General features: G+C 44.2%; 1 protein-coding gene across 4 annotated transcripts in view; it reads right to left on the bottom strand.

The window, feature by feature from the left end:
• Nucleotides 1–16,389, bottom strand: part of SMARCA2 (SWI/SNF related BAF chromatin remodeling complex subunit ATPase 2) — a 139,134-nt gene that overhangs the window by 92,144 nt on the left and 30,601 nt on the right. For all 4 annotated transcript variants that reach the window (XM_079959122.1, XM_079959123.1, XM_079959125.1 and 1 more), the window contains 3 exons: nt 13,130–13,256; nt 10,472–10,645; nt 5,046–5,219 (listed from right to left, as the gene is read on the bottom strand). In XM_079959122.1, coding sequence (XP_079815248.1) covers nt 5,046–5,219; nt 10,472–10,645; nt 13,130–13,256 — 475 coding nt within the window. The remainder of the gene's footprint in view (nt 1–5,045; nt 5,220–10,471; nt 10,646–13,129; nt 13,257–16,389) is intronic.

Here is a 16,389-nt window from a genome sequence, read left to right as displayed (position 1 = left end):
GAAAATGATTGAGGAGTTGGCTAAGTGGTTGGGTTTGAAAGAGGAAGAGGTGGCCTGTACGGTGGAGAATGCTTTTAGAATAAGACTGAGATCTCAACAAAACAGGTTAAAGAAACCTCTTGAGGACTGTCTAGTAATTTTAAACTCAATTGAGATGAAGAACTTAATACTAAAAACCAGTTATCATAAAAAATTAATAATTGGTGGTAAACCAATTATTGTTCTTAAAGTGATCCCACTCAGGCTTTTGCGTAAAAGGGAAAGGTATGGACAGATAGTTGGTGCCCTGAGGAGAAATGGTATACAATATAGATGGGAGTTCCCTGAGGGGATCTCCTTTTTCTTTAAAGACAAAAAATTTAAACTGACAGATATCCAAGAGGTGGAAAAATTTCTAAGAAGGTATGAGAGGGAGTTCGGGAAGGGGGAGGAGAGGATAAAAGACAGAGAAGGATCCAGAAACGAGAAAAAGAAAAAGAAAGATAGGAGGGGGGGACAGGAAGAAGGAGAAATTGGAGAAGAAGAAATAGAAGAGGAAGAGGGTGCAGCGGGAGGTGAGGAAGCAGAAGAGGAGGACTATATTGGGAGCGGAAGCCCCAAAACATAAGTTTAAAAACCCTGAGTGAATAAAGAGTCTAAATAGTTAGGAATGTCTCTGAACCTTTTGACCTGGAATGTGAACGGCTTGAACGAAAAATCAAAAAGGAATAAACTAGAAAAAATCGTGAGGAATAAAAACTATGATGTGATTTGCTGGCAAGAGACACACGTAGCCCAAAAACACAAACATATATTGATAAATAAAAGGTTGGGAGTGGAGTTTATTAACTCGGATGTAGGAAAAAAAAGAGGGTTGGTAATTTATATTAAAGAAAAATGGGAACCAGTACTGATTTGCAAAGACTCCGAAGGAAGAATCTTGGGAGTTCAAATTAACTATCAAGGGGAAAAATTTAATGTGGTAACTGTCTATGCACCCAATACAAAGAAAGCAGAGTTTTTTAAAAAATTGGAGCAGATGTTATTAGAACTAGAAAATCACAAATTAATTCTGCTTGGAGATTTGAATGGAGTACCATCACCAGAACTAGATAGAAATGGGAAAAAAAGGAAATCGAATCAAGGGAAACTCCCAAAATCATTTAACAACCTCCAAGAAAACTTGGACTTAATAGACATTTGGAGGTACAAAAACCCAATAATGAAACAATTTACATACTTTTCAGAACCGCATCAGAGTTGGGGCAGAATCGATCAGATATGGGTTTCAAGTGAGTTATCGACAAGAGCAAGGAAATGTGAAATACAACCCAGAACCCTTTCTGACCATAACCCAATAGTGTTGGAAATAAAATGCAAATCAGCTGGCCCATATAGATGGAGACTGAACGAATATTTACTCGAAAACGAGGAGATAACTGAAAAGGCTAAGACTACTCTTAAAGAGTATTTTGATATGAATTTGAATAAAGAAACAAAAATTGATATAGTTTGGGACGCCAGTAAGGCGGTCCTAAGAGGATTTTTTATTCAGCAAAATAATTATAGAAAGAAAATAAGAGAATCAAAGAAGGAAGAAATAGTTAAACAATTAAGAGAATGTGAGAAAAAACTAATAGTAAACCCTAAAGATGAAAGGATTAAACAAACCTCTAAAATGCTGCAGACGCAGTATTCGATATTAATAAGTCAAGAGGTTGAATGGAGAATTAGATCAATGAAACAAAAATATTTTGAATCTGCGAACAAAACGGGACGGCTACTGGCGTGGCAACTTAGAAAAAGGAAAAAACAGAATGTGATTAATAAAATTAAAGTAGAAGAACAAATAATTGAGGACCCCGGTAAAATAGAGGAAAAATTTCTTCAATTTTACGAAAATTTGTATAAAAAGGAAGATGAAGGCACGGAAGAGATAGATAAGTACTTGGAAAAGAACAGAGGAGAGCAACTGACGGATGAAGAGAAAATTTATTTAAACAAACAAATAACGGTTGAGGAGATCAAGGAAGTAATTAAGAGGATGAAACCAGGAAAGGCACCAGGTCCAGATGGGCTATCCCAAAAGTATTACAAAGTTCTAGAAGAATATCTGGCCCCGGTCCTTGGTAATGTAATGAATAATATTCTACAAGGAGGCTCGGTGCCCGACTCTTGGAAAGAGGCACACATCACGTTAATCCCCAAATCAGAACCTGATAAGCTGGACATAAGAAATTACAGACCGATATCACTACTCAATAATGACTATAAGATCTTCGCAGAAATAATGGCAAATAGGCTCAAAAAATATTTATCGAAATCTATCCATAAAGACCAAGCAGGTTTTCTACCTAATAGGTATCTAAAGGACAACGTGAGACATATAATAAATATTATTGAGTATTTGGAACTTAAGATTGATATCCCCGCAGCCTTGATCTTTATTGATGCCGAAAAGGCATTCGATAACGTATCATGGAGGTTTCTACTAAAAGGTCTGGAGAGGGTAGGTATAGAAGGGCCCTTCTTGGAAGGCATAAAAGCGATATATTTAGAACAAAGGGCTAAATTGATTATTAATAATAACTTAACTAACTCATTTCAGATCTCGAAGGGTACAAGACAGGGATGCCCTCTATCCCCCCTCTTATTTATTTTGGTATTAGAAGTGATTACAAATAAGATCAGGGAAACCTCAGAAATAAAGGGAATCAGATTAGGAACCAAAGAATACAAACTAAAAGCTTACGCTGACGATTTGGTAATATCGCTAGGAGATCCGGTAGTGGGTATTGCTAAAGTCTTAGAACTACTTGAGGAGTTTGGAAATCTGTCCGGCTTTAAATTAAATAAAGCGAAAACTAAAATGCTGACAAAGAACTTAACTGAAGAGTCAAGAAGCCTGTTAGAGTTAAAAACTGGAATTAAGGTGGTGAAAAAGGTGAAATATCTGGGCATTTGGGTCTCCGCGAAAAATATAAATTTAGTAGAAGATAATTATACAAGGACCTGGAAAGAGATTAAAAAAGACCTGGACACCTGGAGTAGGCTAAGACTTTCGTGGTCGGGTAGAATGGCCGCAATCAAAATGAATGTTCTCCCAAGGTTGCTGTTCTTATTTCAGAACATTCCGGTGATCAGGGGTACGACATCATTTAAAGACTGGCAGAGAACCCTGTCCAGATTTATTTGGCAGGGCAAGAGAGCAAGAATTAAATTTAAACTACTCACAGACCGCAGCGATAGGGGAGGATTTGCTGTTCCCAACCTAAGACTATATTATGAAGCCGCGTGTCTGTGTTGGATTAAGGATTGGATTACCCTGAAGAACGTAGATCTGCTGGACCTGGAGGGGTTTGACGCCAGATTTGGCTGGCACGCGTACCTATGGCAAGATAAGGAGAGGGCCCATAAAGGATTCTATAACCATATAATTAGAGGTGCGCTACTTGAGGTATGGAATAGAAATAAGAAACTTTTAGAAAAGGACACCCCCTGGTGGCTATCACCGGTTGATATTTTGACAATAAAAAAAGCTAACATGGAGGGTCAAAGATGGACTTATGAGGATCTACTGGTAAAATCAGATAAAGGGTGGAAACTCAGACCATATGAAGAACTTAAAGAAAAATTAACAACCTGGCTACAATTCTACCAAATCAATTCCCTATGGAATGATGTTTTGAGACTACAATTCCCATCATTCCTGATCACTGGTCCTGCTAGCTAGGGATCATGGGAGTTGTAGGCCAAAAACACCTGGAGGGCCGAGGTTGAGGATGCCTGCATTAAAGTGATGCATTAAAATCCAAGATGAACTGAGGTCAACACCCAAGAGAACAAAAGGAGTTACATTTGCTGAATGTAATAGCTCAACAACTTTCCCTCTTCTGACTTTGTGGATTACAGGGAACAACGTTGGAAAATGTGGTCTCACTCCCACCAAATTTAAACACTCTTATGTCCCATTGGTTTTAGCAGAAAAATACATTCTTAAACGCCTCCCTCTGACATCAGTACGATTCAGAGGATGCTTAACTATTGATGAAATCTTGCCTCTTGCCTTTGACATGGAAATCATTCTCAAGGTGGGGGTGCCACAGGAAATAATTGAAAGGTAATGTGTCACTGTGGTTTAAATATAACCGAAGAGTTAGAAAAAATGATATGGTCTTGATGCCGTGAATGTTAACAAGTGTTTGGAAGAAATCACTGTGCTGCGGTAGAAGCTTCTACAGAGAAAGTATAGTTCCTTGAAAATTAACCACCATATAAGAGAACATCTGGTGTTTCTCATAAGTAATGGGGTCAAACTATAAATGGGGGCAGGACAATTAAAATATTGGAAACCACAATGTAAGGTGAAAGTGGTTTGGTTCATTATATTAAAGAGAGTCCATAAATATCATACCCGCCCCATTAAGACGCACATAAAAGACAACAAAAGGTTTACAAATAGAAAAGGCTCCCTTATTTTCACCTTCGGTTGGCTTACGGCTCTTGAGACAGACAATGGAGCACACCTCCGGGGGTGAAGTCAAATCACTGCATTAGCAGCACTTAAGTGAGCTCCCTGGGGTACAAGCCTGGGCAGCATGTCTGGGGTTCCTGGGCTGCCCCCTCTCAGCTGATGGGGTCCAAAGGAAAGCAGAACAAGATGTTGGGTACCAGCTTTGGCTGAAGGAGTTGCCGGAAGGAGGCGGACAAGGCGCCATGCAAACATCTTGGGGACTCCACTATGGATTTGGGTAGTGGGGTTTACTCCTGAGCCTTCTCTTCTCCTGAAGATGTCCCACAAGGCAGTAGAGGTTTAGGACCACAGTTTTCCGTCTCTTGGATGGCCTCCCTTCCCAGGTGGATGAGCCCCATCGGCCGTACCTTTCCTTCAACAGAAGGGTTTCCCAAACTTGGGTTTCCAGATGTTTTTGGCCTACAACTCCCATCACCCTTAAGCTAGCAGGACCAGTGGTCAGGGATGATGAGAACTGTAGTCCAAGAACAGGAAGAGACCCACGTTTGGGAAGCCCTACTGCACCTGCGGAAACGGCCTCCTTGAGCCTCACCATCAGCCGCCGCATTCGCTCTTTCTCAATCCGCTCCGTTTCCTTCTTCTGCTCACGCTCCGTGTTGGCGTGCCACGTGGCCACGGCTTTGGAAAGCTTCTGGATTTTCCCAGCCACGGACCGGTGATACTCTTTGAAGTCCTTAGCGTGCTGCAAGATGCTGTTGAGATACTCCTGCGAAAAAGAAAAAAAAGGGGGGGGGGAAATCAACCAGGGAGCTGACCCACTAGCAACGGTCGCAGATTCCAAGCACAACCTGCATCAAGGATCTAAATGTATTTCCTCTGGCTGATATAGTGCTATGACTCACAGCTGGGAAGATGAGGTTGTGGCCCCTCCTTCATCCTTGAGATGGAAAGGTAACTGCAGAGTCGCCCTTAAACTAAGCCAGGAGGGATACGCTTGGGTCCTCCACTCCTGATCGACCCAGCAGCCAGGCCCCTACCAGTTTTGACCATTTCTATTAGTTTGGGCTTGAATATGGGCAATGCTTTCCTGTCCAACTGTCAATAAACAAAGTAAATTATGCCTTTGCCAATTATTATTATTATTATTATTATTATTATTATTATTATTATTTATACCCCACCCATCTGAATGGGTTTCCCCAGCCACTCTGGGCAGCTCCGAACAGAATACAGTGGATGCTCGGGTTGCGAACATGATCTGTGCAGGATGCACGTTTGCACACACGCGGGTTGCAATTCGGCACTTCTGTGCATGCGCAATCTAGCGCTTCTGCGCATGCGCAACCGCCGAAACCTGGACGTAACCCGTTCCGGTACTTCCGGGTTTTGGCGGTCCGCAACCCAAAAAAACGCAACCTGAAGCGTCTGTAACCTGAGGCATGACTGTACTAAAAACACGACAAAACATTATATTAAAAACTTCTCTAAACAGGGCTGCCTTCAGATGTCTTCTAAAAGTCAGATACAGTGGTGCCTCGCAAGACGAAATTAATCCGTTCCGTGAGGCTCTTCGTATAGCGGTTTTTTCGTCTTGCGAAGCAAGCCCATTGACAGCTTAGCGGATTAGCGCTATTAGCGGTTTAGCGGCTTTTAGCGATCAGCTGTTAAGCAGCTTATCAGTGGATCAGCTGATAAGCGGCTTAGGAAAAGGGGGGGGAAAGGGGAAAAAACCCACAGGAACTCGCAAGACATTTTCGTCTTGCGAAGCAAGCCCATAGGGAAATTTGTTTTGCGAAGCACCTCCAAAACGGAAAACTCTTTCGTCTAGCGGGTTTTCCGTCTTGCGAGACGTTCGTCTTGCGGGGCACCACTGTAGTTCCTTATTTCCTTGACATCTGCTGGGGGGGGGGGCGTTCCACAGGGTGGACACCACCACCGAGAAGGCCCTCTGCCTGGTTCCCTGTAACCTCGCTTCTTACAGGGAGGGAGCTGCCAGAAGGTCCTCGGAGCTGGACCTCAGTGTCCGGGTTGGACAATGGGGGTGGAGACGCTCCTTCAGGTCTACTGGGCTGAGGCCATTTAGGGCTTTCAAGGTGAGCACCAACACTTTGAATTGTGCTCAGAAACGTACAGTAAGCATCTGTTGTTGTGAACGCCCGTTGGTCTTACTTTGCATGCATTCAGGCCTTAAATGAACTGTCACAAACTGTACTTTTTGTATGCCATGGCAATCCGAACCCTTGTTTACAATTGCTTTTCCTGCATGTGTGTATCATTCTAGACTTGCATGCCCACTTTTCTCTCTCTGGGCCGATCTGGGGGGGGGGGGGTTCTCCCGACCTCACAGGGCCCATGGCAGGCGAGGGGGAAGAGCACCAACTTGGGAACCCTTGCGCTGGCTCCCACAAGTGGACGGACGTGATGCTTCTCCAATGCGCCATCAGCCTCTGGGTTGTTTTTGCTGCTGTTGCCTCTCTGAAAACAGCCAGGCTGTTACATCATCCTGAAGTGGTGCATATTTAAACCACTAACTGAGTGCTTCCTTGCATTCAGTCTTTTGCTGCTGAATAATGGAGCTAAAAACAAAGTAAGGGAGGCTATTTAGAGCCAGTCCTAAATATGTCATTAGAAAGCATGTTGTTTAATAACGTGAGCGGTGTGTGCTGTGATTTTCGTCCTGTGGACTAGGGAGAAAGGTTTAATTTTCCCTCCCCAGCCAAGATGCAAATAAAAGTCCCTTCTACACTGCCATTGGCCTTAGAAAGAAGCTTCTGTAATGCCAGAGGGAGCATTAACATCTTGAGGGCCGGGGGGGGGGGGAGGGGAGCCCACCACGGCTAATTAAAAAACCAACAACCCGACATGCTCTCTAATGCAATATTGAGCATCACGTGCTATTTGGCTCAGAGGCACATAATCTCTGGGGGTTCCTAGCGGTTCTGCAGGAAGACATCAAACATCAATAAAAATGGAACGTATCTAAAAAAGCAGGAGAGAAAATCTGCATGTTGCAAGTCCTATTAATGAGAGCAAGCGGGCAGCGGTCTCTTCCTAAACCACAAGGTCCTCCGCAGATCAACCGTAGGCCGATCCCCTTTGGAACAAATCACAGATCCGTGGTCATGCTTGCTACATACAGTGGTACCTCGGGTTAAGTACTTAACTCGTTCCGGAGGTCCGTTCTTAAGCTGAAACTGTTCTTAACCTGAAGCACCACTTTAGCTAATGGGGCCTCCTACTGCTGCCACGCCGCAGGAGCACAATTTCTGTTCTTATCCTGAAGCAAAGTTCTTAACCCGAGGTACTATTTCTGGGTTAGCGGAGTCTGTAACCTGAAGCGTATTTAACCTGAAGCGTATGTAACCCGAGGTACCACTGTATCTGGCATGCGGCGGGTTCCAGATCCGATTCCTGGCAACCCCCGTTTTGAAAAAGGACCAGGTAGCAATTAATTCAAAAGGCTTAAAGCCTGAGAGCGATTCCTAGGGAGACAGAAAGTCTGTGTCAGCTTCTTTCTGTCCCCATTTGTTTTGGGGAAAAGTCTCAGGTTCAATCCTGGACATCTGCATGTAGGGCGGAGTGAAGGAACCATTCAACCCACTGTGCTTAATTAATTAATTAATTGATTGATTGATTAATAATTTATACCCTGCCCATCTGTCTGGGTTTCCCCATCCACTCTGGGCGGCTTCCAACAAAATATTAAAATACAATAGTCCTTCAGACAGTAAAAGCTTAGGGGCATAAATATGCCATCCCACTGAGCAAGCACAAGATGGGGTGAGGAGCAAGGAAGCCGAGGGGCTTCTGGCCGGCTGCTCACTGCCTGAGCATCCAAGAGGAATCATCGTGACAGAGGGGGCCCTGGGATAGCTGCCTGCCTCCCAATTAAGACACCCCAAAATGGAAGATCCAGTAAAAACAAGAAGTGCAGAAAACTGAAATTTCCAAAGAGAGCAAGGACCAGAGGCCAACGGTCATGTCCGAGGGAGTAGGAGTAGGAGGGAAGGCCTTTTGGGAAAGAGACATTCAAGACGCCTTGCAAGCAATAATGTGGAGCTGTGCTCCTTCCTTGACAGTGCCTACTGCTGTGCAAGGAACCTGGAAGCAACATCAATTCCCAGATTAATTGTACACCCTTGAGCAAATTAACTGAAACAAAGCATGTTTTCTATCTTACTCATAATCCTGTACAGTGGTACCTCGGGTTATATATGCTTCAGGTTACTGACTCCGCCAACCCAGAAATATTACCTCAGGTTCAGAACTTTGCTTCAGGATGAGAACAGAAATCGTGCTCCGGGGGCACGGCGGCAGCGGGAGGCCCCATTAGCGAAAGTGGTGCTTCAGGTTAAGAACAGTTTCAGGTTAAAAACGGACTTCCGGAATGAATTAAGTACTTAACCCGAGGTACCACTGTACTCAATATTTTAGGTTCTATGAAAGGGAGTTATTCCAGAGTTGGAAAAGAGGTATCCTGACGGTGCTGGGATATTGTAGCAGGACCTAGCCCCCTGTCACACATCGAAAGCGGGGAAGAAATTCAGGACAGAGCAGCAAATACAGGTACAGTGGTACCTCAGGTTATATACGCTTCAAGTTACAGACTCCGCTAACCCAGAAATAGTGCTTCAGGTTAAGAACTTTGCTTCAGGATGAGAACAGAAATCGTGCTCCGGCGGCACGACGGCAGCGGGAGGCCCCATTAGCGAAAGTGATGCTTCAGGTTAAGAACAGTTTCAGGTTAAGAACGGACCTCCGGAACAAATTAAGTACTTAACCTGAGGTACCACTGTACTTGATTGGCCAGGGAATTCCCCAGATGTCAGTCCCATGGAGAATTTGTAGGCTATATGCAAAAGTCGCCTCCATGCTGTAGACTGTAAGACTATGGAGAAGCTCAATCAGACGCTGATTCAAGTGTGGTACAGGGATCCGAAAATCAACAGGGACCGTTCGAAACTAGTAGACTCCATGCCAAACCGTGTTCAAACGCTGCTTAAAAACAGCGGAGGGCGTACCTGTTACTAACGTACATATACATGAGTTTTGTACATGTATACATGAGTTTTGTACAATAAAGCAGTTGGTCCCTTACCTTTCCCACCCTGACCTGGCCACAGTGACCCATGCGACGGTCACCTCCAGGCTTGACTACTGTAATTCGCTCTACGCGGGGCTTCCCTTGAAGCTGTCCCAGAAACTCCAACAGGTGCAGAATGCAGCAGCGAGGCTCCTCACGGGGTCTCTGCCATGGGAGCATATTCACCCAGTGCTTTTCCAGCTGCACTGGCTCCCGGTAGAGTACAGGATCAGATTGAAGGTGCTGGTTTTGACCTTTAAAGCCCTTCACGGCCTAGGACCCTTCTACCTACGGGACCGACTCTCCCGGTATGCCCACGGAGGACCTTAAGGTCCATAAATAGCAACACCCTAGTGGTCCTGGGCCCTAAAGAAGTTAAGATTAGCTTCAACCAGAGCCAGGGCCTTTTCAACACTGGCTCCAGCCTGGTGGAACGCTCTGCCTCATGAGACCAGGGCCCTGCAGGATCTGATTTCTTTCCGCAGGGCCTGTAAGACAGAGTTGTTCCGCCTGGCCTTTGGCTTGGAGCCAATTTGATTCCCTCCCCCTCTTTCTTTTTCCTTCTCCTCCTGTGATGAGGCTGCATTTTAATATTTTAATGTTTCAATATTTTAATGTTATATTTTAATCTTGCTTTTAAGTTGTATTCATTCAATTTGTTTTTATTATTGCTTGTTAGCCGCCCTGTGCCCGGACTTGGCTTGGAAGGGCGGAGTATAAATAAAAATTATTATTATTATTATTATTAATTGCTTGTTTCAATTAATTTGCACAAGTGTGTACGCAGCAAGACAAGCAGCTCACTGCATTACAGCTCCAAACCCCCGACCTTGGCTGTGCTGTTGATGGGAGTTGGAGTCCAGTTATATTTGGAGGGGGCGCTGGCGGCTATTCCTGCAACAGACAAGCAGAACCGTCCTGGAGCATGCAGATACCTGGTGCTTCTGCCTCCGTTTCCGCTCCTGTTCGATCTTCTGCTGCTTCTCCAGCTTCTCCGTCATCCGCGCTTCCCGCAAGGTTTGGCGCTTGCTGCGTTTGTAGGCCTTCGAGTTCAGCGCCGTCTCCAGCGTCGTGTCGCGGCGCATGCAAGCCACCACCTCTTGCCTGAGCTGGGAGCCAGAAGGACAGACTTAGCAGCAAATCATCTTCACCAGTAAAACTCGTTTTTTAAAGAACTGTCTCCTTCCCTTCCCTTTTTTTAAAAAAAAATTTTATTCATACTTTTCAGATTCACACATTTCACTGATTTCACCACCATTCTGACATTTCAAAACTTAGCTTCCTTCCCCCTCTTTCTGCGGTTCCTTGACTTTGTTTTTAATATCCTCTGCATATCCAAATTAGCTTAATTTGCTCATTTATTCATCTTATTTAAATATACACTCTTATGAAACCGCAGGTTATTACAATAATCCTGCCAACATTTTTATCTGTTTAGTTTATCTGTAAATATTCAATAAACCCTTTCCATTATTTTATTAAAAGTTTGTTATCTTGATTTCTTATTCTTCTGGCAAGTTTTGCCATTTCTGCATATTTCCTTTCACCTATAAGCTTTTTTTGGTAGTACGTCTAAATCTGGCTGGATTCCTCAAATGCCAGATCCCTGTTTTCTTGGTCAAGTTCACCAATATAGTTAGAATCTGAGAAATTGTCAGACTAGTAATTAATTTAAAAAAGGAATCATTCACTCCGCTCCGGGATTTATATACGAGATAGCAACGCACTCCGAAAACACTTTGCTTTCAAAGACTTTACATATGACTTTTATTCTCACTTTTTCATTATTGCACTGCTATGCTGTTGTCGTCATGCTGTTCTGCAAGAAGGAAAAGTCAACTGAAATGATTCTTATAAAGAAGAGTTAGCATCTAGAATCTAGCAGGATGTCGGCAGAGCACAGCAGGCAGAAGATTGATTTTGGAAGCAGAATTTCTAGGTTCAAATCTCTTTTCAGCTATCGCTCATTCGATGATCTAAAGATGGAAAAGTCATTCATCCAAAGACTAGCCTAGTTGGGGCTGGGTGGGCATCAGATAGCAATTAAGATTAGGGATCTTGAGTGCTACAGAAAGCACAATAACAACTTGACGGTGGTTAATTATTACTGATAACAATGCACTTGGGGCAAATTAAACTTAATTCCCATGTACTCACAGGGAGGCTAGTAGCATGATCTCCTCATCGACACCACCCTCCCCACCCCCAGTGCTGCTCCAGACTACTATTAATTTTTCCATCACCTTCTCTAACATAACAATCTTATTAAAAGTTTTTTGACGTGTTAAACATCTACATTCAAACTCATTGGTAGGAAAATGCAAAACACTATAGAATAGAAAAAGAGGGGAAAAGAACAGAAAAACAGTAACTATAAAGACATTTGTGCTGTATATATCTTCTCATTAGGGACACGGGTGGCACTGTGGGTTAAACCACAGAGCCTAGGGATTGCCGATCGGTAGGTCGGCAGTTCGAATCCCCATGACGGGGTGAGCTCCCGTTGCTCGGTCCCTGCTCCTGCCAACCTAGCAGTTCAAAAGCATGTCAAGTGCAAGTAGATAAATAGGTACCGCTCCGGCGAGAAGGTAAACGGCATTTCCGTGCACTGCTCTGGTTTGCCAGAAGCGGCTTAGTCATGCTGGCCACATGACCCGGAAGCTGTACGCTGGCTCCCTCGGACAGTAAAGCAAGATGAGCGCCGCAACCCCAGAGTCAGTCACGACTGGACCTAACGGTCAGGGGTCCCTTTACCTATCTTCTCATTTATCCACACATAGAAAGGCAGACCCCTTGCTCTCACCAGGGTGCCCCCATTTCCCCCCTGAGAAATTCTTCCCACCCTCCTTTTCTTGCAGGCACCTCCCACCGCCAACTGTCCCCTTCCTGAAAGCGTCCTTCTCAATCCATCCGAAAGGAATCTTAAAGTTCTCAATCCCCTTCTCAACTGGAAGTCAGTGTTCCGGTTTGCGAACTTTTTTCTGAAGCCGATTGTGCTCCATTTTGAGTGTTACACTTCCGACTTGAGCATCACACTTCCGTTTTGAGTGTTACACTGAGTGTTTTTGCTATATATTTTGCGTGTTTGCGACTGTGTGGAACCCAGTTCAGCTACTGATTGTGTGACTGCAGTACATTGTTTATCGCTTTCATTTTATGGATCAATGGTCTCGTTAGAGAGTGAAATTCATGTTAAATTTCTGTTTTAGGGGCTGTCTTTAAAAGTCTGGAACAGATTAATCCATTTTGCATTGGGAAAGTGCCCCTTGGTTTTGGAACGGACTTCTGGAACAGATAAAAGTTTGAGAACCAAGGTACTACTGTATTTGTCAACTACAGTGGTACCACAGAAGTTGAATGGAATCCATTCCGGAAGTCCGTTTGACTTCCAAAGCATTCGGAAACTGAGGTGCGGCTTCCGATTGGCTGCAGGAACACGTCAGACATTTGGGTTCCAAAGAACGTTCGCAAAGCAGAACACTCACTTCCGGGTCTGCAGCATTCTGGAGCCAAAACGTTTGAGTCGCAAGGCGTTTGGGATCGAAGGTACGACTGTACAACCAAAAAAGCTTCCTTTCAGGGAAATTTGTTACCTGGCGCTGGAAATTCAGCAGCCTGAGTGCCTTCAGCTCCACCGTGGCTTTAGTTCGCAGGTCTGGGGGCAAAGAGCCAGGCAAGTTTTCCAATTCCTGAATTCTGTGAGCAATCCGTGCCTGAAGTCTAAACAGGGAAGGACACAGGACAGGGGATTAGAAGAGAAGGAGATTAATTTGCCCATTGCAGGTGCATTTCACATTCTCTTGACCTTGCTAGATCTGCGATCCCATCCTCCGTTACTTGCGAATAAATCCAACCGCATCTCGCGGGACTTTACTCTCTGCAAACACGTGTAGGATTGGGGGCTCCACTGTTGTTACCGCTAATGAAATGCAAGTACGTACACTCTTGAAAGACGCAGCACTTTCAAACGCTGTTATTTATATCTAAAATAATTAGACTACGAATCACTGGAGAATTACCCATTTATCTGAAAAGCCTTTGAACTGCACATTATGTGTCTGTTAGGCTTAAGGTAAGAAATGAACAGAGAAAATCCTCTGAAATTTTCCAAAAGGCCAAGAGTTTCCTCACACTGTTGAGGAAGACATTTGAGGCATAAGCAGGGCTCAAAACGAGAGAGAAAAGGATTTAGATTCCAGCCAACCTGGGCTCCATTTCAAAGCAGCCTCAATTTCACCCACAGAAAATTTTTGCAATGGTTTTTAAGTCCACGTGGAAAGAAGGGGGGTGGGTAGCATCCCACAGTGTGGACACACAAATACACACCCTTTTAAATTTATTTTTTGTCAGAAGAATGTCAGCTGCCAATCATGGCGATTCACCGGCATGCCATTCAAATACCAATAAACTCACCCCCTTGTGTGTCGTTAAATCTCTTTATCGCAGTGCAAAGAGGGAAGAATTAATGCTAATGGTGTTAATAGAGGAGTTGGCAGCCCAGGGATGAAAAGTTGTTAACTAAGCGCAACGTTAAGAGCGGTGTTAGTCTGGCACCAGACAGGGAGGCTGAAAGAGGCAGCGCTTCCGAGAGCCAAGTGGGTCTTAACGTTGCTGAGGACCCTCCTCCTGCTTTCAGGCCAGGGAACAGAGCCAAGCGCCAGCAGAAGCCAGGGGGACCTGGGGAGGGAAGCAGGACGGGCCCCAGAAATTCTGAACAAACGGGATCCCCGGCAAACTGATCAACAGATTTTGGGCAGGAGGGGAATTTGATCTAGGGAAGAATGTCACCGTGACTTTGTCCCCTTTATCTTAATAAAGACTGGCCGCCTTACCTGGCAGGTAAAACGAAGAAAGCAACACCTGAAAATCAACTGAAACCCACACGTCTATCTATCTTGGCTTTGCTTAAAACTGAACGAAACGTCTCATAACTGAACAATCAATCAATCAATCAATGCAACAGCCAAATGGCTTTCACATAAATTAAAAGGAAAAATCTTTTTGGGGCTGTTTTTTAAAATATAAATTCCTATTAGGAATGCCCTGCGTAAGGAATTGTAATTAACACTCTACTTTTAAAGGCTTTGTGGCAGCCACATATTCTACAATCAATGCATCAAATGCTGAAATAATGCTCCCTGCCTAATCCTGGGAACAGATTAAAAAGGCTGCCCTTGCACTCAGAGGGAAACAGTGAAGGCTCTTAAGTCATTCAATCATAAGGAAGGGCCAAAGACGGAAGCAGTTTCTTGAAGCTGCCATTTGCAAAACGCTCAGGGGATTTAATCTAACCCTGTCCAAAATATGTTTAATTAAACTCCACAGTGCAGTTATTTGTCTTCATCCATGCAGAAAGCGAATTTCGAACTGGAGCCGGAGATGCAATCTTCTTGCAAAAGGGCAGAAGCCCCTGGAACCGAGGGAGAACAGTCACAAGCGTCGCCGTGAAGGACGGTGAGGTTTTTTTTGGACCAGGGGCCATGCAGCAGGACTGAGGACTCTGGGGTAGCAAAGAGCTTTCTGGCAGGGATACTTTCGTCAGATGATAAAAGGAATCCACCCGACATAATCCACTGTGCTCGTAATTTCAGGACAATAGCGAGCGTAAAAAATTTTATGAGCTCTGAGAAGGAAAGAAGCTTTGCACATAGTGGAGTGACACTAAACTGCACTGTGCATTATTAGTTTTACAAGACTTATTCATTAAGATTAAAGCAGCCCTTAATTTTTCTTCTAAGTGTTAAAGAGAGCTTTGTAAGAATTACGGCATGAATTTATTGCGCTGGCCCAGTTTCAAACAGCAAAATAAGCTGAGCTGTTCTCGACATAAATGTAAAGGTTTTGTAGAGATTTTTCAAAAGACAAGAGTTTCACTATTGTCTTTGTTGGTCAAAGGAGGGTATAATCGTGTTTTGGAGCAATCTCTTGTTATGCAGAAAGAATTCAAGAGAGACATCAAGTATAGACATACTATGACGAATATCAGAAAAACTCTTTTCAGGATGAGCTGAAACTTTTCAGAGACAGTTTTAAGGGCAGAAGGCACCATCAATGGCACTTCACTGACCCTACTTCTTCTTCATCATTCGCAGATCTAAGGATGGTTCACAATTTAAAGCATTAGCACAAAACATTCTCCAGCCAGCTTCCGGAGCTGGCTTTTGCCTTCACTCAGAACACGCAGGTTTCTCTTAAGTAGTAGTAGTAGTAGTAGTAGTAGTAATAATAATAATATTTTTTTACTTATACCCCGCCCTCCCCAGCCAAGACCGGGCTCAGGGCGGATAACAACCAATAATAAAAACAAGTTGATTAAAACACAATTTAAAAGATTAAGATACAACATTAAAACATTAAGGTGCAATCTCTTCATAGGAGGAGAAAGGAAAAAGAAAGAGGGGGAGGGAATCAAACTGATTCCAAGCCAAAGGCCAGGTGGAACAACTCTCTCTTACAGGCCCTGCGGAAAGAAATCAGATCCCGCAGGGCCCTGGTCTCATGAGGCAGAGCGTTCCACCAGGCCGGAGCCAGTGTTGAGAAGGCCCTGGCTCTGGTTGAGGCTAATCTAACTTCCTTAGGGCCCGGGACCTCTTGGGTGTTGCTATTTATAGACCTTAAGGTCCTCCGTGGGGCATAACAGGAGAGGCGGTCCCGTAGGTACGAGGGTCCTAGGCCATGATGTAGCCTCAGAGAAGGTGGTGATGTGAGATCCCCAATTCTTAACAGAGATTGATGAAATCCCAAATAATACTGGGAGCCAAGGAACCTGTGTTGCAGCAACACAATCCTGGGTATGACCAGGTTTGGCGTGGCTGCGATGTCGCGCCAGTCAGCTGATCTGCGGGGCACCCAA

The sequence above is a fragment of the Podarcis cretensis genome, assembly GCF_951804945.1.
Source record: "Podarcis cretensis genome assembly, chromosome: 17".
In the NCBI taxonomy this organism is placed as follows: Eukaryota; Metazoa; Chordata; class Lepidosauria; order Squamata; family Lacertidae; genus Podarcis; species Podarcis cretensis.
The sequence above is the reverse complement of the archived record's forward strand: the minus strand, read 5'-3'. Positions and strand labels throughout refer to the sequence as shown.